This window comes from Bos indicus x Bos taurus, chromosome X (assembly GCF_003369695.1).
Source record: "Bos indicus x Bos taurus breed Angus x Brahman F1 hybrid chromosome X, Bos_hybrid_MaternalHap_v2.0, whole genome shotgun sequence".
In the NCBI taxonomy this organism is placed as follows: domain Eukaryota; kingdom Metazoa; phylum Chordata; class Mammalia; order Artiodactyla; family Bovidae; genus Bos; species Bos indicus x Bos taurus.
This window is the reverse complement of record NC_040105.1, coordinates 46172486-46189456: the sequence shown is the minus strand read 5'-3', so window position 1 is coordinate 46189456 and position 16971 is coordinate 46172486. Positions and strand designations below refer to the sequence as shown.

The following is a 16971-nucleotide window of genomic DNA, read 5'->3' as shown; positions in this document are numbered from 1 at the left end:
AGTTTTTGATTTAAAGTTAGAGACATATAATGCTTCCTCTCACTTGAACACTAGAGATCATTGCAGAATTATAAATTGACTTGACTTCAGTATTGTTGTGTCTTAGGGAATAGTGAAGCCAGAGAAGAGAGAGATAGGGGAACAGTGGAGTAGGCAGAACACACAACACTTATGTATTACATTCACCTTGCTATATAGGTTTGTAGCATCCACAAACAATTACAATATTAACATCAAAGATCACTGATCATAGATCACCATAACAAATATAATAATAGTGGAGAAGTTTGAAACATTGCAAGAAATACCAAAATGTGGCACAGAGGCATGAAGTGAACAAAAACTATTGGAAAAATGATGCCGATAGACTTGCTTAACCAAGTCTTTCTCCCAAACCTTCAATTTGTGAAAAACATATCAGTGAAGTGCAATAAAGTGAAGTGCAATGAAATGAAAGATGCCATTTACCCAGATTCATCTAATATTAACATTCCTCTGATTTTGGTATATCATTTGAATATACTCCCCTTACCTTCTCTTCCCTTCTTTACATGTACACACACACACACACACACACACACACACACACACACACACACACACACACTGTTTTCCTCAGCCATTTGTGTTTAACTTGCATTCATCACTCCTCTTTACTCCTGAAAATTCCATGGTAAATTTCCTACAAAATATTCTTTGGAGACAATTAAAAACTCTGGATGATGTGATTCATTCAAACAGAAATTTATTATGTTTTTTTCCAGATTTTCTAGCTTTTCTCAGTGATTAAGTTTCATATAAAACTATTTAGTCTGCCACTACAAGAAATAGACCTCTGACCTACCTCTATGATCCAATGCCCGAATTTTATTACGATATTTTGTTTTACTATTTTCAGGGTCAGTCTCCTCTCATTAGCCTTCTTTTATAGCATTTACATGCTATTCCTACTTATTTATTTTTATATATGAATTTTTGCAGTTTGTCTAATTCCCAAATAATTTGTTATTAAATTATGAATCAGTTTAGAAAAGATTGACGTTGTTTTCATTTTTATATTTCTACATAAGAAGACGGTTTGTCATTCCATATCTCCAGAATTTCTTTTGGAGTCCTCAGTAGCATTTCCTTTTCTCTCCATCTTTCCTCTGCTCACAGCAAGATGGATTCTGGATATACTCTGAGTATTGTAACAATCACCTGGACGCCTGTATGGAGCTCTCCAAACTGATGAAGGACAGCCGCTACCAACACTTTTTTGAGGCCTGTCGCCTCTTGCAGCAAATGATCGACATTGCTATTGATGGTTTCCTTTTGACGCCAGTACAGAAGATCTGCAAGTATCCCTTACAGTTGGCCGAGCTCCTCAAGTATACCGCCCAGGACCATAGGTAAGGGATTGAGGGAGGCAGTAGTGAAGGAGAGAACCTCCTCTATATGCTAGTCCTTATTGACAGTATATGTTCTTTTGCCTTTTCTGAGCTGTTAGCTTATATGTACAATGGGATAATGATATATTCTTGCTTACTTCTCAAGACTCTTGTGTGTATAAAGTGAGGTAGTATTTATAAGAGTTGTTTATAAATTTGTAAATAAATATATACACAAAATCAGTGTGCATAATTATTGTACAACTTAAGACACTGTCTTCAGGAAGCTTATAGCCTGGTCCTTAGTCCTGAATTCAGCCAAGTGAAAGTGTTTGGCTATTCAGTCATGTCCAGCTCTTTGCAACCCCATAGACTGTAGCCCACCAGGCACCTCTGTCCATGGGATTTCCCAGGCAGGAATACTGGAGTGGGTTGTCATTTCCTTCTCCAGGGGATGTTCCCAACCCAGGGAACAAACCTGCATCCCCTGTGTCTCCTGCATTGGCAGGTAGATTCTTTATCACTCCCTCACCTTGGGAAATTAGCCAAGGGAACCAACTTTTTATTCTCTGCTTGATAGAGTAAAATATCCTGGTAACAGACTACTCAGCTTGTACTGACCTTAGAATTCTTCTGAAAGGCTACATACCTGGACTTCTTTAGTCTTTTCCTCCCTCTTCTGCCTCATCCTAACTGTACCCTCCCCTTAGATCTAGAGCATAACTAGGAGGAAATAGACTTGTGAGTTCCCCTGAAGTTTTTCAAAAGTTTTTCAGTATTTTCAAGAAAACACCAAAAGGATGAAAGAACTTTATTTGTCTCTTTGAATGGAAATAGTACTTCTGATCTCCTATTAGTAAGGTATATACTGGAAGTTGGGCTTTCCAGGTGGATCAGTGATAAAGGATCTGCCTGCTAAGCAGGAAATACAGGTTCCATCCCTGGGTCAGGAAGATTTCCTGGAGAAGGAAATGGCAACCCACTCTAGTATTCTTGCCTAGGAAATTTCATGATCAGAGAAGCTTGGTAGTCACAGAGTCAGACATAACTGAGGGACTAAACCACCATACTGGGAGCTATCTCCAGCAATGGGAGTGGCCTACAGTAAACCATCCCCTAGTTTTGCATATCCTTTACTTCATGACCTAGAACCCCCAGGCTATTTATAGCATGCTTTTGATTGATATTAAATATCTGACCTTAGGTTTGTTGGCCCAGCTCTCAACTCTCTTCCTGATTGAGCACTCCAAGAATAAAGAAGGCCTTTGCCCAATTTCCTTTAGTTTTTGTCTCATTCTCATCAGGCTCATATCTTACTTTCATTTAACTTTGTTGCCTAGTTTCCTTGGAGCTGATTTCCAGACTTAGTTGCGTAAGGCCACGTGTGGGAGTCAGCTGGCTTTATGTCAAGCTTCTAGGTCAATCTCTAGGTTCATTTTTAAGTTGATATTGTTTCTTTAGCAAATCATGCGTCACGTGCTCCAGGGTTTCTGAAGCCCTGGACAGATTCAGATTTGAAACTAAATGTGGCAGCAATGGGCTCTCCCTTTGTGTAAGTAACACCACCAGTGATAGCTCTGCCTTCCTTGATCCATTGGCTGTGAGGGAAGTAGGTATAGAAAGACTTTGCAAAGGAAGGCTCTGTCTTCTCTTCTCCTTGATTCTGTTTACTAGCTGGGGGATGGGAGTACTCAGACATGAAACTTGGAGGTGAATAAATCTCACTTAAAATATTTAATATAGCCCATTACCAAAACTGAGTCCCAACTTTTCGAAGGAGAAGACTTGTGAGAACTAATAGGATACTGAAAAAAACCCACTAAATTAAAAATAAAAATGAAAAACATTTATGGCCCTAAAATGGCAAGGGCCTTAAAGGAAGTTCTTCTAGTCAGACTTCCTCATTCTATGGCTGGAGAGACTGAGTCCCAAAGAAAGAAAATGACAAAGAGGAAGCCTGTGGCATAGCAGGGACACAAAGTATGGCCAGTGGTCTGGGAGCCTAGCCTTTTACAGAGTCCTCCAAGTGCCCAGGAAGATTTGTGAGCCATTATACTACACAATCTGGAAGGCCTTTTCTAGTTCTGCCTGCTCACGATGTGATGAATTTAAATGACCCCCACACGTATATTTCAAGGTGCTAAGTGACCAGAAACAGCCACTCTTGTACCTAAATCTCAGTGGAGCAGCTTTCAGATCAATGGTTCTAAAATCAGTATATTCAAAGAGTGATTCTCAAATGTTTTTATATCACAGCTCATCTCCTGCCTACTCCTGAGTATCTGTTCCATGGAACCTACCTAGCAGGAGGCTCTAAAAATCAAACTTATGGACTAATGATGTTAATTATGTAAATTATATATTTGCATAGGTGCTTTTAAAAGTCCTCCAAATGTCATTTTTAAAGCACAGCAAAAAACTACGTTAGTGTTTTAGGCCAAAGCAATCGTAAGGCCTTTTTGGGTTTAGTGGGAGTCAATAAGATAGAATATCTCCCTGGGATTTGCCATTCCTATACTCCTTCACCTTGTGAGTGGAACCCCTGCCTCAAGGCCTTTTTTCCCCTTTGTCTCTGGTCTCCTCCTCTTCCAGCCCCAGGCACTAACGTGCTGAGAGAATGTTTCAGGCAGTTGCAGGCTACATCAATCCCTGTCCTCATTTGGGGTGACCCACTGAACCTAGCACTATCTCCAGTCCATGGACAGTTCCTTCTTTCTGGCCTCAGGAAGCTGTATCAAGGTGATAGGTCCTGCACTGCATGTCAGAGTAGCTTGGATTTGAAGGCAATTAGAGGCTACTGCAAGCTTGAAGGCTTAGTAACATAGGTATTCAGTTAGGTAAGTCTGAAATGTAGGCAGTCAGAGTAGTTTATGAGGGAGAAGATTAGATGGATAGAGAATGATAAGTGGAGAATAATGCTACCTTTGTTTACAGAAGGGTGACATGTATTCACTCCCCTACCCAACCTTGCTTAAGCTGACAAGAAGGAAGGCTCTGTGCAAGAAGGAGGTTAGCTGACCTGTCTAGAACAAGACAATCTTGGTTCAGTCAGTCTCCTCACTAGGGTGCTGGACTCAGACCCCCTCTGGAAGCCTGAGGGCTCTAGAAGGGTTCAGGCTAGACCACAGCTATTTATTGATTGACAGTTTGGCACAGTGGCAGTGATAAATTCATGGCTGAGTAGTACATGGGGTCAGGTAGAGCATTCTCATACCAGTACTCTCCAATAAGACTTTGTACAGTGATGGAAACATTCTATATCTGTAACGTTTAATATAGTATACACTGTCGGCATATGGATATTGAGAACTGAGAAATGTAGCTGGTGCAACTAAATAATTAAATTTTAAAATGTTTAATTTTAATTAAATGTGGCTAGTGGCTACCATATATACAGTGTAACTCTATGCTTTACTTCCCAGAAGGTGGCTTAAGGCATTTTCCTGATGCTCTCAAATCAGAGAGTGGAATAACATAAGACTAAATAATGGGGTGCTTATTTATATCAGCAGCTTCTGCACTGCAACTACCCCTTCTGTCATTACCCTACCCTGCTTCTAAATGGCGGGCTAAGATAGTCTTGCCAGAGCAAAACCTTGACAGTTTTACAGAGCACAGTAGTTATGCTATAGATTGGAGCAAGTAACTGTAAAACGTTGTAATGCAATAGGAACAAATATAATATTTTGTGGTTGGGTCTAAGAAGTCAACAATTCAAGGACCAACTGAGAGAAACACAGCTTCTAGAAAGCATATTATAAAGAAATTTAAGAAGTGTTGGTTAATTATAAGTTCAGTATGAGTCAGATGTGACATCCATAAGAAAAACTGGTAATAGCCAACATTCATTAGACTCAGAATAAAAGAGTTTTTGGTGCATGTGTGTGTGTGTGTATGTGAGCACATGCGCATGTTAACAGAGTTGTCTTGGGACAGAATGGACTGCTTAGGATATGTAGTGAGTATCTTGTTACTCGGGGTGATAAGATGTAGTAACACTTGAAGACTATAGTCTGGAAGGTATGCAGAGAAAAGACTGGAGTCAGGGAAGCCAGATAAGAGGAGGCATCTGCCCTGGCAGTTACAACTCCCTTTCTTCTGTGCTGATGTTTGATCTACCACCCCACAGCTCAATATATTAGGAAAGAAAAAGACAATTGCTGTGCTCTTCTCTTTCTCTTCTCTTCTTTCCAGTTGGTACTGGGACAGTGAGCAGGTTAGTGACCACAAAGTATGTTCAGCTTAACTTTTCCTTAGAGAAAAGTTAACTCATCATCCTGCCTTCTCAGTTTATAGTAATTCCACCAAATATCTGGGGTTTCACTTTCAACATGCTTTTCACAGGAGCTATTTGATTGGAAATTAGAGCAGACAGGCAGAGAAAACTTGGCAGGGTGATATAACCTTCAACAAGTGGACCATCCAAAGTCCCAGGAAAATGAGATTAGGATTATACTTCTGAGTTAGAGGTTTTGAGAGACAGCCCATATAACATCTATACTAGAGAAATGTTTCCTTTGTATTAATAATACTGCTAACATTTGCTATAAGCCAAGAGTAGAACCATTGCCATGGATTAATAAAACTTCAACAAATTCTACTGTAATTCTCCCCCATTTTACAGATAAAAAATATGTCACTGAGAAGGTAAATGTGATTTGTCAAAGACCACACCACTTGTCAGTGACTAAAGTCTGTTTTGTGTCCAAGGAGTTTATCTCTGGGGGGAAGGTTTGATTGTTATTTTATAGTTACTTTGGGCAGAGTTCCCTAGAAATAGGTGCTAGAACAGATGGTAAAGTTGTCTGGACTATGCCATGTGTAAAGCTCCCTTCTGGATCCTTTGCAAGTATGGAGCTTGTCCTTATGATCCAAGATGGCTGGAAGAACTTCAGCCTTCACATCTAAATTCTAAGCATCAGGATGAAGTAAGGACCAAAGAATGGCCTTCTGTCTTTCTTAAAGGAGATTTCTCAAAAGTTCTGCCTAACATTTCTATTTATATATCACTTAACAGAACTAGATCACATAAATCACCTCTTGGAAATGTATTCCTTTACTCCACATGGCTTGGATTCCATCTGAAAATGAGGGCTCTGTTGCTAAGTAGGAACAGGAGAATGGATGTTAGGGTTGACACCCAGCACATTGGTTCTATGGCACATTAACTCATCCAACTTGTAATTTTGTGTCTTCACAGTGACTACAGGTATGTGGCAGCTGCTCTGGCTGTCATGAGAAATGTGACTCAGCAGATCAATGAACGCAAACGTCGCTTGGAGAATATTGACAAGATTGCACAGTGGCAAGCCTCTGTTCTAGACTGGGAGGTAGGACACTTTCACCAGCAGGGACACTGGAGAATTCAAATACCTTAGCCAGAACCTCACATTTTAGCCAAAGATGAAAAAAGAGTAATTATATTTGAAAAGCAGGAGAAAGGATTTAGATTAGAGCCAAGGCAAAACTCACTGCTAATGAGAGGTGTCGTGTACTTAAATAGCTTTCTAAGAAAGTTGGAGAAAAGTCTGTAGTAAAAGTTTACTAGGACTGGAAAGATTCATTTCCTTGGGTGTTACTAAGAAACAATTGGGTTGACTCAGTAAACGTTCAAAGCTATTTCAAGTCCTGGAATTTTATTACCACCAGATAAATACTTGGATAAGTCGTAATATATAAAAATCCATTCCCAGACCCAGAATGCAAGGTTGGTTCTCTGATGCAGGCCAGCCAACATACTTCTTTTCCTCTTGTCAGGGATCACCTCACCCTGACATATCTACTAGTTCTATCGAAGCCTGCACACTTGAGGTCAGGATCATCATCCCTGCCCAAGTGATAGACCACATTCTGTTGTTTAATCATCTGATCATAAAAATAATCCCTGAGTCTTAATTCTATTGGAAACAATCATGACTTCTCTGAACTCAGAAAGCCTTCAGTGAAGTCACTAAAGCTTTGTCATCTGAAATGTTCACTTGAAGAAGATATACAGAGCCTAACAACTAAATAGAGATTTTGCCTCTAATGCCATAGTTCCTCTGAAGTTCCTGAGGTGTCTGTTCAGTAGAAACAGTGATGGGAGTTTTAATACCTCACAGGTACCTATATGTTAAGTATGGTATTTATTGTTTGTCTCTTGTGCCCATCAGGAGAACCAGGAGTAATGACATTTCATATTTATCTCTTAGGCCCAAGTTATAAAATATGACAGTTCATAGCTAATATAACCAAGATGGAAAAAGCTGGACATGCTACCACAGAGGAAGAGGCAATCTTAAGCCTTGTGGTCATAGTGTAAAAGTTGAGTCAGCTCCCCATTCCACTCGCCTCCACACAGGTATAATTTCCTGTAATTTGAGAGGTAGTATTCCTCTAACTTCTCATATAGTTTAGCACATTATGAGGGGATTAAATATCAGCCTTAGAGTTACTTAACCAAGATCCAGGAAAAAATCATCTTTCCTTTGTTCTGTGACCTCTGTTGCTCTTTAATGTAAATGGCTGGAAATGTCCACAGTTCTGAGCAGCGGGCATATTTTTGAGTCTTATTTAAAGGATAGTATCCCCATATAGAATAGAAAACAGCAGTGATTTTTTGAGGTGCAGGGAAAGGAAGGAAACATCTAAAGAGATCTTCTTGCTCATAAGAAGCCAGCACTGACACAGACTTATTAGAAAATCACAGATTCTCTTTCCCTTCGTCTGGTTTGCTTTGGCTAGTTGCCTGATCAAATGACCTCTAGCAGGGAAAACCACTAAACCATACAGGTATGACCTAAATCAAATCCCTTATGATTATACAGTGGAAGTGAGAAATAGATTTAAGGGCCTAGGTCTGATAGATAAAGTGCCTGATGAACTATGGAATGAGGTTCGTGACATTGTACAGGAGACAGGGATCAAGACCATCCCCATGGAAAAGAAATGCAAAAAAGCAAAATGGCTGTCTGGGGAGGCCTTACAAATAGCTGTGAAAAGAAGAGAAGCGAAAAGCAAAGGAGAAAAGGAAAGATATAAGCATCTGAATGTAGAGTTCCAAAGAATAGCAAGAAGAGATAAGAAAGCCTTCTTCAGCAATCAATGCAAAGAAATCGAGGAAAACAACAGAATGGGAAAGACTAGAGATCACTTCAAGAAAATCAGAGATACCAAGGGAACCTTTCATGCAAAGATGGGCTCGATAAAGGACAGAAATGGTATGGACCTAACAGAAGCAGAAGATATTAAGAAGAGGTGGCAAGAATACACAGAAGAAGTGTACAAAAAAGATCTTCATGACCCAGATAATCACGATGGTGTGATCACTGACCTAGAGCCAAACATCCTGGAATGTGAAGTCAAGTGGGCCTTAGAAAGCATCACTATGAACAAAGCTAGTGGAGGTGATGGAATTCCAGTTGAGCTATTTCAAATCCTGAAAAATGATGCTGTGAAAGTGCTGCACTCAATATGCCAGCAAATTTGGAAAACTCATCAGTGGCCACAGGACTGGAAAAGATCAGTTTTCATTCCAATCCCAAAGAAAGGCAATGCCAAAGAATACTCAAACTACTACACAATTGCACTCATCTCATACGCTAGTAAAGTAATGCTCAAAATTCTCCAAGTCAGGATTCAGCAGTACATGAACTGTGAAATTCCAGATGTTCAAGCTGGTTTTAGACAAGGCAGAGGAACCAGAGATCAAATTGCCAACATCCGCTGGATCATGGAAAAAGCAAGAGAGTTCCAGAAAAACATCTATTTCTGCTTTATTGACTATGCCAAAGCCTTTGACTGTGTGGATCACAATAAACTGTGGAAAATTCTGAAAGAGATGGGAATACCAGACCACCTGACCTGCCTCTTGAGAAATCTGTATGCAGGTCAGGAAGCAACAGTTAGAACTGGACATGGAAAAACAGACTGGTTCCAAATAAGAAAAGGAGTTCGTCAAGGCTGTATATTGTCACCCTGCTTATTTAACTTGTATGCAGAGTACGTCATGAGAAACGCTGGACTGGAAGAAACACAAGCTGGAATCAAGATTGCCGGGAGAAATATCAATAACCTCAGATATGCAGATGACACCACCCTTAAGGCAGAAAGTGAAGAGGAACTCAAAAGCCTCTTGATGAAAGTGAAAGTGGAGAGTGAAAAAGTTGGCTTAAAGTTCAACATTCCGAAAACAAAGATCATAGCATCCGCTCCCATTACTTCATGGGAAATAGATGCGGAAACAGTGGAAACAGTGGCTGACTTCATTTTGGGGGGCTCCAAAATCACTGCAGGTGGTGACTGCAGCCATGAAATTAAAAGACACTTACTCCTTGGAAGGAAATTTATGACCAACCTAGATGGCATATTCAAAAGCAGAGACATTACTTTGCCAAGAAAGGTCTGTGTAGTCACGGCTATGATTTTTCCTGTGGTCATGTATGGATGTGAGAGTTGGACTGTGAAGAAGGCTGAGCACCAAAGAATTGATGCTTTTGAACTGTGGTGTTGGAGAAGACTCTTGAGAGTCCCTTGGACTGCAAGGAGATCCAACCAGTCCATTCTGAAGGAGATCATCCCTGGGATTTCTTTGGAAGGAATGATGCTAAATCTGAAACTCCAGTACTTTGGCCAGCTCATGCGAAGAGTTGACTCATTGGAAAAGACTCTGATGCTGGGAGGGATTGGGGGCAGGAGGAGAAGGGGACGACAGAGGATGAGATGGCTGGATGGCATCACTGACTCGATGGACATGAGTCAGAGTGAACTCTGGGAGTTGGTGATGGACAGGGAGGCCTGACGTGCTGTGATTCATGGGGTCGCAAAGAGTCGGACACGGCTGAGTGACTGAACTGAAATGAACTGAACTGAAGCCCATAAAGTCTCAGGTACTCTGAAACTTTGGCTGGCTTGCAGGCGTCTCTTTCTCTACCCTTGATGGGATTCTCTGTAATACAAGTTTCCCAGCAGCAATTGACTTTTTTTTTTTCCTTTTTTTTTTAAATTTTATTTTATTTTTAAACTTTACAATATTGTATTAGTTTTGCCAAATATCGAAATGAATCCACCACAGGTATACATGTGTTCCCCATCCTGAACCCTCCTCCCTCCTCCCTCCCCATACCATCCCTCTGGGTCGTCCCAGTGCACCAGCCCCAAGCATCCAGTATCGTGCATCGAACCTGGAGTGGCAACTTGTTTCATACATGATATTATACATGTTTCAATGCCATTCTCCCAAATCTTCCCACCCTTTCCCTCTCCAACAGAGTTCATAAGACTGTTCTATACATCAGTGTCTCTTTTGCTATCTCGTATACAGGGTTATTGTTACCATCTTTCTAAATTCCATATATATGCGTTAGTGTACTGTATGGGTGTTTTTCTTTCTGGCTTACTTCACTCTGTATAATAGGCTTCAGTTTCATCCACCTCATTAGAACTGATTCAAATGTATTCTTTTTAATGGCTGAGTAATACTCCATTGTGTATATGTACCACAGCTTTCTTATCCATTCATCTGCTGATGGACATCTAGGTTGCTTCCATGTCTTGACTATTATAAACAGTGGTGCGATGAACATTGGGGTACACATGTCTCTTTCCCTTCTGGTTTCCTTAGTGTGTATGCCCAGCAGTGGGATTGCTGGATCATAAGGCAGTTCTATTTCCAGTTTTTTAAGGAATCTCCACACTGTTCTCCATAGTGGCTGTACTAGTTTGCATTCCCACCAGCAGTGTAAGAGGGTTCCCTTTTCTCCACACCCTCTCCAGCATTTATTGCTTGTAGACTTTTGGATCACAGCCATTCTGACTGGCGTGAAATGGTACCTCATAGTGGTTTTGATTTGCATTTCTCTGATAATGAGTGATGTTGAGCATCTTTTCATGTGTTTGTTAGCCATCTGTATGTCTTCTTTGGTGAAATGTCTATTTTGTTCTTTGGCCCATTTTTTGATTGGGTCATTTATTTTTCCTGGAGTTGAGCTGTAGGAGTTGCTTGTATATTTTTGAGATTAGTTGTTTGTCAGTTGCTTCATTTGCTATTATTTTCTCCCATTCTGAAGGCTGCCTTTTCACCTTGCTAATAGTTTCCTTTGATGTGCAGAAGCTTTTAAGTTTAATTACGTCCTGTTTGTTTATTTTTGCTTTTATTTCCAATATTCTGGGAGATGGGTCATAGAGGACCCTGCTGTGATGTATGTCAGAGAGTGTTTTGCCTATGTTCTCCTCTAAGCAATTGACTTTCTATCCCATGGAACATTTTTCCCCTTTCCACTACTTGGAATACTATCTAATTCCTCCATGTGCTCTGAGCCTCCAGTCCCTGCATCTGGGGTCATACAATACTAAGAATAGCTTGAAATTGTTTGCCCTGCTCAGGAAGCTTCAGTCACACCCAACTTGAAAGCAGTGAACTATAATTTAGAGATTCAGCATCTCAGAAAGAATTTTATATTTTTATGTCTATAGGTCAGGGGGGAGTGATAAGCAAAAAGGCAAATCTGAGGTAGGATTGATAGGAGGCAGTTACTCTCTCCCTCTTTTGTAAGCATGATTGATTTGTCCTCTAATCTCATCTAAGCCCACACAACCCTGCTTGAAAAAGCCCTTATTTATCTAAGTTAGTTAGAAGAAAAATTCTTTGTGGTTAACTTTTCAGACTCTGTGGTCACTGTGGAACTTACCAGATGCAGAGAGGTTGCACTCTAGGAAGGCTTTTCTTTAGCAAGGCCTGTTGGGTACATCTCAGAAGCCAGGCCCAAAGTTTCAATCAAGGTACCATAACTAGTCTTAAACACTTCTAGAATGTCAGTGTCACTAGGGCTTTTAGTGAATTCCCTGAGCAACAACCCTGGTCATGCTTATGCACATGTGTGTGCATAAACATACACATGCACATGCACATATGCATACACATGCACACCTTGTAATGATGGTGAAAGTCTGAGAAGCCTATTTCTCAGCAAGGCCAAATAGCAAGTCAATGACAAAACTAAAACTTGAATCTAGTCTCCAAATTCTTTTTTTTTTTTTTTTTGGAGATACAAATACAAGCACTTTGTTTTAAAAAGTAAACACAAAAGATAGATGTAAATTCAAAAGTGTTTAAATACTTCCACTTTGAATAATTCAATTAAGAGGATATTCTTTTCACTGCTGCACCACATACTCTTGTAGCCTTCTGCTTCCTGCAGCCCAGTTGCTGTCTTTTATGATATTACAGGGACTTGTTTCTGCAGTAAAGTGTCCATATCTAAGAAAGAGAGGAAAACTCTCTTGGGGGTGGGGTGAAATCCAAATCCCAGTAAGGCTAAAGGTGGATGAGTGCCGGGGCCTCCCCCAGAAAGAAACAGGATGTGTCTGTTCCATGGCTGGTTGGCTCTTGGCTTAGGTGGTCCAAGATCACTGGTTCCTTTCATTGTATATTCCACCTACCCAAGCAGTTGAACAGGCAGAGAGAAGCTCTGCCAGCTTGCCAGCTTGGTGCGGGCTGCTGTGGACAAGCCTTGCATATCAAGAAAATGAAGCAGTGCTTTTCTCTTTCTGCCACTCCCTTACCTCCTCCAGATGTTTGGAAAAACAAGGTAGCTGTTAAAAACATCTACAGAATAATTCAAGTTTAATTTGTCAAATGAAAAGAACAGTCATAGAAGGAACCTTCAGAGCTTAATATCACTTGAAGAGAAATTAGGAAAAAGGGTGGACAGTTGGTAGTATACAGGCAATAGCAATTTTTGCCTTCTCAATAAATCAGAGCATTTGGCTGGAGAGCAGGACATCTTGTATTATATCCACACCTGGCCCTCCCTTAACTTATTCCATGAACATTCTGGGTCTTTTTGCCCACCTCCCGTTACCATCCTTCTCCATGTCAACCTATGGGGCTTAGAATTCTTCGAGTACCCCCTGCTCTGCCTCACCCTCTAGGGCTCCTAAAACTCAGTACCAGTATCACCTATACTTCTAAATAATAAGTCCCTTGGACAGCTTAGGGGAGCAGCAGGAAGAAGAACCTGCACCCAAGAATTACAATTTCTTGGAAATTTCTATTTCTAATTTCTCTGATGCTGATATTTGGTTAAGCTGTCACTTTGCTACCCTTCACATGCATTAGATCCACTTGAAGGGAAGGGAGAAGGAGCGTATCCCTGACAGCTTCTTTTTATCTTTTTTATTTTTTTCTGGAGATTTTTACCAGGATCCCAAATTTGCAGCTCGTATGTAGGAACTTGATTGTGTGTAGTTGTGATTACTTGTTCATAACACCCCTCCCCTCAACAGCCTGGTTGTACAACACTCAAGAGCATGTTCTAGTTTACCATTGGAGTTCCGAATCCAAAGAATTTAGAGGAAACACAAAAGCCCAATGTGATGGAGGCAGCAAAAACATCTACTTAAAAGCTAAAGTGACTGGATGAAGCATGCTCCTGGGACCATTAGATAAAATGTGGAGCTGAATGTATTTGTTAATTCCATGCCCTCCTGCCAGCAGGAAGAATCAAAAATAAACTATGAGCAGGATAGCATTTCCCTTGTCCTTCTCTCCCTTGATGTTCTCAGGGCACAGCCCCACACAAGATAATTAGCCTGTAATTAGAATGAGGTGCTAGAAACTGAGATATCAAGATGAATGAGATGTGGCCTTGGCTATCCAGTGAGGGCGAATATGTCCTAGGAAGAGCAAAATCATGGAAGAATAGAAGAAAACAGAAGGCATGTAGGGGAAGAGGAGGTAAGAAGTGATTGCACTCGAGGGGTCAAGGCAAAGAACTATGTGGTGCAAGTGGGGCAGAGGGGCAAAGAAGAGAGCTCTAAACTCTAAGGTCTCTCTCCCTTACATGAACTGATTTGATGCTCTCAAGCAGCCATGTAAAGTGGGTTAAACAGAAACTTTTGTATTAGCCACATTGTTTAAATGAAGAAGCAGATTGATGGTAATTAAGCTACCTCCTAAGGAAGTGAGTTGGTGGCAGCACTGGCCCCAGAACCTCATACTTGACATTCCCACCGTAGAAATCTTCCAAGGCAGCTGGTTGTTCCATTATGGGATCATTATTTTGCTGTGGTTTGATGGTTTAAAGCATGACAATTAGAGGGACTCTGTCCTATATTCTTCCACTGTGGCCATATTACTTCTAATTTCTCTGACATTGGTTTAGGAGTAAATAACAGTACCTCCCTTATTCATCAGAGGGCAGACAGAATGGAAACCACAATCACAGAAAACTAACCAAACTGATCACAGGGATAACAACCTTGTCTGATTCAGTGAAATTATGAGCCATGCTGTATAGGGCCACCCAAGATGGACAGGATATGGTGGAGAGTTCTGACAAAATGTGGTCTTCTGGAGAAGGGAATGGCAAACCACTTCAGTATTCTTGCCTTGAGAACCCAATGTCAGCTCAGTTCAGCTGCTCAGTCATGTCCGACTCTTTGCAACCCCATGAATCACAGCATGCCAGGTCTCCCTGTCCATCACCAACTCCTGGAGTTTACTCAAACTCATGTCCCTCAAGTTGGTGATGCCATCCAGCCATCTCATCCTCTGTCGTCCCCTTCTCCTCCTGCCTTCAATCCCTCTGAGCATCAGGGTCTTTTCCAATGAGTCAACTCTTCGCATGAGATAGCCAAAGTATTGGAGTTTCAGCTTCAGCATAAGTCCTTCCAATGAATACCCAGGACTGATCTCCTTTAGGATGGACTGGTTGGATCTCCTTGCAGCCCAAGGGACTCTCAAGAGTCTTCTCCAACACCACAGTTCAAAAGCATCAATTCTTCAGGGCTCAGCTTTCTTCACAGTCCAACTCTCACATCTATACATGACCACCTGAAAAACCATAGCCTTGACTAGATGGACCTTTGTTGGCAAAGTAATATCTCTGCTTTTCAATATGCTATCTAGGTTGGTTATAACTTTCCTTCCAAGGAGTAAGTGTGTTTCAATTTCATGGCTGTAATCATCATCTGCAGTGATTTTTGAGCCCCCCAAAATAAAGTCTGACACTGTTTCCACTGTTTCCCCATAACCCCATGAGCAGTATGAAAAGGCAAAAAGATATGACACTGAAAGATGAACTTGTCGGGTCATAGTTGCCCAATATGCTACTGGAGAAGAGTGGAGAAATAGCTCCAGAAAGAATGAAGAGACAGAGCCAAAGCGAAAACAATGCCCACTTGTGTTTGTGACTGGTGATGGAAATAAAGTCCAATGCTGTAAAGAATAGTATTGCATGGGAACCTGGAATGTTAGGTCCATGAATCAAGGTAAATGGGAACTGGTCAAATAAGAGATGGCGAGAGTGAACATCGGCATGTTAGGAATCAGTGAACTAAAATGGACTGGAATGGGTGATTTTAATTTTGATGACCATTATATGTACCACTATGGGCAGGAATCCCTTAGAAGAAATGGAGTAGCCCTCAGAGTCAACAAAAGAGTCCAAAATTCTGTACTTGGGTGCAATCTGAAAAATGACAGAATGATCTCTGTTCGTTTCCAAGGCAAACCATTCAATATCCCAGTAATCCAAGTCTATGCCCCAACCACTAATGCTGAAGAAGCTGAAGTTGAGTAGTTCTATGATGACCTACAAGGTCTTCTGGAACTAACACCAAAAAAGGATGTCCTTTTCATCATAGGGGACTGGAATGCAAAAGTAGAAAGTCAAGAGATACCCGGAGTAACAGGCAAGTTTGTCCTTAGAGTACAAAATGAAGCAGGGCAAAGGCTAATAGACTTTTGCCAAGAGAATGCATTGGTCTTAGCAAACACCCTCTTCCTACAACACAAGAGAAGACTCTACACATGGGCATGACCAAATGGTCAATACCAAAATCAGATTGATTATACTCTTTGCAGCCAAAGATGGAGAAGCTCTATACAGTCAGCAAAGACAATACTTGGAGCTGACTGTGGCTCAGATCATGAACTCCTTGTTGCCAAATTCAGATTTAAATTGAAGAAAGTGGGGAAAACCACTAGACCATTCAGGTATAACTTAAATCAAACCCCTTACAATTATACAGTGGAAGTGACAAGTAGATTTAAGGGATAACATCTGATAGAGTGCCTGAAAAACTATGGACAGAAGTTCATGACATTGTACAGCAGGCAGTGATCAACACCATCCCCAAGTAAAAGAAATGCAAAAAGTCAAAATGGTTGTCTGAAGAGGCCTTACAAATAGCTGAGAAAAGAAGAGAAGTGAAAGGAAATGGAAAAAAGGAAAAATATTCCCATCTAAATGCAAAGTTTGAAAGAATAACAAGGAGAGATAAGAAAGACTTCCTCAGTGATCAATGCAAAATAGAGGAAAACAATAGAATGGGAAAGACTAGAGATCTCTTCAAGAAAATTAGAGATACCAAGGGAACATTTCATGCAAAGATGGGCTCGATAAAGGACAGAAATGGTATGGACCTAATGGAAACAGAAGATATTAAGAAGAGGTGGCAAGAATACACCGAAGAACTATCCAAAAAAGATCTTAACGACCCATGTTACCATCATGATGTGATCACTCACCTAGAGCCAGACATACAGGAGTCCAAAGTCAAGTGGGCCTTAAGAAGCATCACTATGAACAAAGCTAGTGGAGGTGATGGAATTCCAGCT

General features: G+C 40.8%; 1 protein-coding gene across 10 annotated transcripts in view; it reads left to right on the top strand.

The window, feature by feature from the left end:
- ARHGEF9 (Cdc42 guanine nucleotide exchange factor 9) overlaps positions 1 to 16971 on the top strand; it is a 420451-nt gene that overhangs the window by 351814 nt on the left and 51666 nt on the right. For all 10 annotated transcript variants that reach the window (XM_027535132.1, XM_027535130.1, XM_027535131.1 and 7 more), the window contains 2 exons: positions 1159 to 1391; positions 6571 to 6700. In XM_027535132.1, coding sequence (XP_027390933.1) covers positions 1159 to 1391; positions 6571 to 6700 — 363 coding nt within the window. The remainder of the gene's footprint in view (positions 1 to 1158; positions 1392 to 6570; positions 6701 to 16971) is intronic.